At 38.6% G+C, this 6,636-nt stretch overlaps 1 protein-coding gene across 1 annotated transcript in view; it reads left to right on the top strand.

Moving 5' to 3' along the window:
- Nucleotides 1-6,631, top strand: part of LOC145485207 (peptidyl-prolyl cis-trans isomerase FKBP3-like) — an 11,789-nt gene extending 5,158 nt beyond the window's left edge. The window contains exons 4-7 of the mRNA XM_081463908.1: nt 770-905; nt 1,504-1,580; nt 2,108-2,205; nt 2,900-6,631. Coding sequence (XP_081320034.1) covers nt 770-905; nt 1,504-1,580; nt 2,108-2,205; nt 2,900-2,954 — 366 coding nt within the window. The 3' untranslated portion in view covers nt 2,955-6,631. The remainder of the gene's footprint in view (nt 1-769; nt 906-1,503; nt 1,581-2,107; nt 2,206-2,899) is intronic.
- The last annotated feature ends 5 nt before the right edge of the window (nt 6,632-6,636 follow it).

Raw genomic sequence — 6,636 nt, forward strand, 5'->3', positions numbered from 1 at the left:
TCAGTAAGGAGAATTTACATGTTAGCTTGTGAGACTTAAGGCAGTGGTCTTACCAGGCTGCGGCTTCTCAGGATTCCGGATGGGGCACAAGATGGGGCACAAGTTCAGGTCTGGTGCTACAAGCAAAATAGATTTATTGAGCAATGTTTCAATTACATCAAATACTTAACCATTTTCTTTTTGCTTGGAAATAAGTATAATAAAACAAAACAAAGCCTCAGAAATACTATATAATCTTAAGTAAGGGAGTCCATTGCAGGATTACAGCCAGCCTTTAAATGGCTGGTACCCATTTATGCCCAAGGGTGGAGGGAGGAACTGTGAGAGTAGATTGTCGTGCTGAAGAAGACAACATAAAGACCCTGGCCAGGGCTTTAAACCCTGACTCTAATGCTGTAACCATCAATCAGGACACCTTGACTCTCCAGACCAACTTGTCTCTACCCAGGTACATATTAAATGGGTTACTGAAAATGTTTTGTTCCAGGGGCGGATCTAGGTGGAAGGTACGGGGGGTGGGGGGTGGGGGTGTACCCCCCCTCCTGAGATGAAGTCTTCTTCATATTAGCTCGCATTCGCTTTTAAAATTTGTTCACCTTACCAATCAGTTACACCATTCCTCAGTGGTGCACCCCCTCCTAAGAAAAATCCTGGATCTGCCCTTGTGTTTTTGTAACCTGACAAAATGCTGAGGGATAATCTATGATGCGTGTGTATAAATATCATTTTAACCAATGAATTTGATTTATTTAGCATTTCATCTATTTAGGAGCCAAAATTTACCAAAAAAATCTTGAAGCATGGTGACAAGACAACGTTTCCATCAAAAGGTGACAGAGTGTCATGCTTCTACACTGGAAAACTGGAAAATGGTGTTGTGTTTGACAGTAATGTTTCTGGAGCAGGTATGGAAAATCTGCTTTTATCTGAATGTACTACCACTTTTTTAATGTAAATTAAACTGTATCAAACAAAACTGTGTGAAATTCCTGCCAATTAATGGTCCGAAAATTGTTCTGAAGTGGCTTCTATAGTGGGTGGTAGTCCAGATAAAATAAAACTATTTTACAAATCTGTCGGAGCAGTAGGCACAAAAAAGGCCAAAGAATGATCTGGATATTAAAACCCAATTTCTGAAAATTTGAAAATTATTATACTTTTAAGTGAATATATTACAATTCTTTGCTCAGTTTTGGGAGGCTGGATGCATGGGGTTGTCATATTACAGAGTTAATAGTGGCAAAAAAGGTTGCAGTAGCAAGGGAAAGACTTAGTGTCCGTGTTAATGAGATGTCTTATTAAGCAGGTTAATTTTAAAAATAAAAATAAAATGCATATAGCCTAGGAGCTAGTTAAAGTGACTGTCTGCATTTGTGTCGGTATGATGATAAAGCAGGATTTGGCTGTATTTAATTGGCTTGTGTTTCTGATCAAACCAGCTTTGTTTACTGTACTTTGTTTGCTGTACTGACATTTTGTACTGTGCGTCGTACTGTGCTTTAGCTGGAACTAAAAAGAAAAGCAGCAGTGAAGGCAAGGCTTTTATATTCCGCGTAGGGAAAGGACTTGTCATTCGAGGGGTGAGTTTATATCCAGCTTTAGTTATCCTTGTTTGTTGAAAAGTAAATTGATGCAACTTTTTAGTGTGCATTCATGATGAATACTTATTACTAACAGTGTTTTGTCCCAAAGGTGGGTAATCCAGGCCAGTTACCACAATGTTGTTTCTTGAACAATTACAATCAAAGGTATAGATTCAATGAAAACTAGTACATGTAACTCAAAGACAGACTGATAGTCTGGCCTAAATGAAAAACAAGTTCCCTTCCAAGAAAACTTTATGCATCTCACCCGACAGGATTCAACTGCCAGATGGCCTGGAAATGGTCATAAGTCAGCAGAGTAACCACTGTAAACAATAATCTGACCCTGTAGTCTCTTTTAATGTGTGCAGTTCTTCCTTTGCACAAGTGACATCTAGGATTTGATTCAAACAAATTCATACTGATGGGACTACTTCTATATATTGGCCTGATTTGTGTTTTAGAAGCTTAGCTCAATCAAACTAATGAAAGTGACTGCGAATGTTTTTTTTTTTTTTATTTAGTGGGATGAAGGACTTATGACCATGTCAAAAGGTGAGAAGGCAGAACTTACCATTGAGCCAGAGTGGGCATATGGCAAGAAAGGCAACATTGATGCAAAGTATCCTTTGTTTAAAGAAACCAAAAACTGTATATTTGGTCTTGAATGTGTTGTTCTAGAATTTATCCATACCCCTCCCACTGTATGAAGGGTTTTTGGTATGAATTCCCCCTGTTCCTCAGGACACTAACAGTTTTCTTTAGGTTTGAGAATTTTGAACGCTTTTGTTTATCATGCAATTTGAGTGCATTCATATCCTGATTTCAACACTCATGGATCCAGCATTGTGTAAATTTTTCAGGCAAGAAGGTCACTTCCCCCCCAAAGTCTGAAAGTTCCCATATGCCTATGGTTGTTCCAGAAAATATTTATGCCTCTCCCACAGATGTTTTTTTTTTCAGTTGGAGTCCCCACCCCCCTGGAAATATTTCCAGTTTTGGTTCATACTTTCTTTTAACAGTTTTGGCTTTTAGGAACCCTCTCCCCCTTGAAATTTCCAATAAACCTCCTCGGGGTGGGCAATGATAGTACCTGAAACCACACAATTGCGATGTATGTTGTGCATAGGGTAAAATTTACACTGAAATATGTATTGGATGATGTTAGTGTTTGTCAGATTGTATGCTTTACTTTAACTGCTAGTACTTCATCTTGGATGCCTGGACATTTGCATCTTAGAGCAATATCTTGTGAATAATGGCACCCAACTTGCAATAAGTTTGTTGGTAGCTTTCCTTAATGCAGAGTGACATAGTATTCCACCACAGTCAAGACTCATCTTTGAAGTGGAGCTTGTTGATATCATATAGGAACTGCAAGTCATCGCCAAAACTGGAAGGCCGATAACTGGAACTGGATAACCAGAGGCTATCATATATTCTAGTCTAGCCTGCATGCAGATCTTTACTATTGTCTTTGTTTCATGCAGCAAAGTGATGTCTGCAAATCGTCATTGCTAATCATGTTCCAGTATTGTGCTGTTCATGTTTTACATTTTGCTTTAAGCTATGGTAACGAATTAACCTGCAGTGACAGGCATAGTTCATGCATGACATTTGACATTCTCTTTTCTGGTTTTCTAAATATTTAGCTTCATTTTCGTCTCTAAAGGACACTATATGATGTGGTAAATAGAAGGAGTTTGAATAAAGAACAGTATCTAGTTGCCTAAACTGACAACAAATGTCTAGAGGTCATAGGTCTTTGTAGTTTCCACTGTTGCATTTACCTTAAAAAAATTGACATCTCTTTAATTTGCCATGTGCTATGCTGGTATGGTTTCGTTTAGATCATTTCTCTTGCATGATGGATAAACTTAAATTCTCCTGTGATCTTCAACAGTATTTTCTATCATTTTCTGCTTCCAGTGGGCATGAGCAATAACACACAAACAGACATGTTAGGCCATGAAACACATGCTGCATAATGCCGTATAACGATACCACATTAATCATGTTTAACCTCTCGTGTTGATAGCCAGCCAGAGTCCATTTTCAATAATACAGTGGAACCCTGCCTGACTGCCTCCCTGGTAAGACGGCCACCTTTTTATTCTGGTTCAAAAAAGAGCTCAGTCAGTCATTTTCTTATTTAAAGAACCCCTTTGATACGGCCACCCCATTATGGCCAGATTTTTGTAGCCCATTAGTGACTGGATTAATGGGGTTCCACTAAATTCCAGAGAAACAGGTGAATATGTATAAAGCACAATTAGTAATGACAATTTGCAGACGTCACTTTGCTGTGTGAAACAAAAGCAACATTAGACATGTATATGCAGGCTAAATCTAGTCAGACATGCATGAGGGACTGACAAGTAGCTTACTCCAGATATGGAGTTTTGGACAACTTTCAAACAGCTTTGCTGCAAATGCTATGCAGGGACTGTAAGGAGAGCAATCACCACACAGACATTTTCAAGTATAAACCACAAAATGTCAGGTCACATAAGGGATGACTCGTTAATTTAAAACTATTAGAAAAATACACCCGCTTTATGATAAATATTAATTTCTTGAGACACCATGGCCCCATTGTTGGTGCGCTCGACTCCGGATCAATTGGTCTGGGTTTGCACTCTGGCTGGGGACATTGTGTTGTGTTCTTGGGCAAGACACTTAACTCTCACGGTGCCTCTCTCCACCCAGGTGTATAAATGGGTACCGCCGAATTTAATGCTGGGGGAAACCCGCAATGGACTAGCAACCTATCCAGTGGGGAGTAGAAATATTCCTAGTCCCTTCATGGTACAGAAACTGGGAAAAGCTCTGACCTGATGGGCTCATTTAAAGACTTTACCTTTACCTTGATTATAACACTGGAAGATGTACCAGGATTGTGAAATTGAAATTTGATTATAATAAATGTAATAGATTTCTTTAACTTTCCTCCTCCCCCATGGTGAGATAAAGCCCCATAAAGTGAAATATTTTACTTACCTTACATATGTACCACAGAATAAGTTACCAGTTTTGATTTTTGAGGTTCTCAGTTCTAAAAAGTGATCAGTACACTTTTTAGCCCTTTTTGGTTATTGTGATCCCAGTGTGATCCTTAGTGCCTAATGAAATTATATTAGCTGAAACTGTTTGCAAAAGTCCACTCAAAGCTAAATGGAAAAACCAATTTCCCATTAAGTGCTGTTCCATTGGTACTTATTTCTTTTACAAAGTACACCGAGTGCAACAAGTATACCTACCTTTTGAATCATATATCATTACACTAACATGTTTATAATCTTCTGATTAGGTCTCCAAGTTGATAACATATGACACGGTACACTTTGCAATACCATGAATTCACTGTATCTTGGTGAACAGGCCTAAAACCTATGAACAATAACACGGTAGTAACTAATATAATCAAACAGAAGTTTTTTCACCCAATTATCAATTATTACAAAGAACTTTAAAAAATATACATACTCTGACATTGCCTTCAGTTGTTATGGATCTTGCATATTCTTTTTAAAAATAAAATACATGCATAATGAGAGCACTGGTCCTGTGTGACCCCTGGGGGAGGGGAGGAGTACTCCCTTATATGGTCATAAAGAGGGTATGGGTTTTGCACTCAAGTCTTGAATTGGGTATGTTTCTTAGAAGAAGCTACCTTTTCATCATTATGGATGAGACCATCAACAAAAGTCCTTCATAAATTATGTTTAGGGCAATTGTCAGCCACAGTGGTCATAACTAGGGTATCAAATTTTTGGTGAGGTCACAAATAGGGTAGCGAAAATCACAGATTTTGGTCATAAATAGGGTAAGGGTTTTGGGAGGTGGGCCACTCAGCCTCACCCAGCTTTTCTGGGAGTGCCCACCAGGGTGTGACCTTTGTCGACTTATTCTTGTCTTTCAGTTGCTTTTCATTTGTCTCAGTGAGTCAAAGAACTTACAACTGCACTGTTGACTTCTCCATCTTGGAACTGATCAATTTATGTACAGGGGTGTAGTGTGTATTTTTCATGGAGTACACACCAAGGAGAAAGATAATCAAACACCACAGGCATGAGTTGGTAGGGGGGTTTGGGAGCGTGCCCCCAGGAAATTTTTATTTTTAGTGGTCAGAAATGCCATTTCCCAGGTTTTCTAGGGAACAGTTTCATAAATTGAAACATATAAAACTTTGAGTATTTAATAACTTATGTTTATATGTCAACCTTTAGGATTATTGATAAATATAGGTTTAACAGGAGAGCCTAAATTAAAGAGTGTCAAACTAGCTGAATTAGATATTAAAATACACTTTTCCCCATTAACATATTAATTTTTTTTTCTGGATATCCAAAGGTACGCATGTGTATACGTTCATAATTGTATGGTTGCTACACCCAATTAAATATGAAAAATTAAGATCATCCCTTCGCCATGCCACATTTTAGTTTTTATTAAGTGAAAATTTGACAGTGATTCAGGGGAAGGAGAGGTATCTCATTTTGGTCCTTTTTGTCTCATCCAAGATTATAGGCTACGGTCAGTACAAACTCTCCATTTCTTTCCTTATTTATAATCTTTTGATTGTTCTCTCCCCTGGCCCCTCTCAAGTTTTCCTATGGGAAAAGAGAGGCTGATTTTAGGTAGGTAGATAGAAATAAGTTATGTAGATGGACAAAAGCTGGCCATGTTCCACTTCCTCCCTATATTTAATTAAGGCAGCAGGTGTGACCCCAGTGGGGGGAACACCCGTATAAAAATGACGTGGGTGCTTATTGTACCTTTTAGGGGTTAAAAACGTGGTTTTGGTACATCTTAGGGTGTTCAGCCTCAAAAGGTCCACAGCAGGAGCTTTTGTGGTACCTTTTAGGGTATTGAGCCCAAAAAATATGATTGAGGAGATAATATGTTGTGTAAGAATTGGTACCTCTTAGGGAAGAAAAAATTTAAGCCACGCCCACGAAACAGGATCTTGGTACCTCTTAGGGGTTCTTTTTAAAATTTCCGACAAGCACCCCTGTCTTTTTTATATGGGGGTCCTCCTCCCCCCCCCCCC

Source organism: Orbicella franksi, chromosome 4 (assembly GCF_964199315.1).
Source record: "Orbicella franksi chromosome 4, jaOrbFran1.1, whole genome shotgun sequence".
Taxonomy (NCBI): Eukaryota; Metazoa; Cnidaria; class Anthozoa; order Scleractinia; family Merulinidae; genus Orbicella; species Orbicella franksi.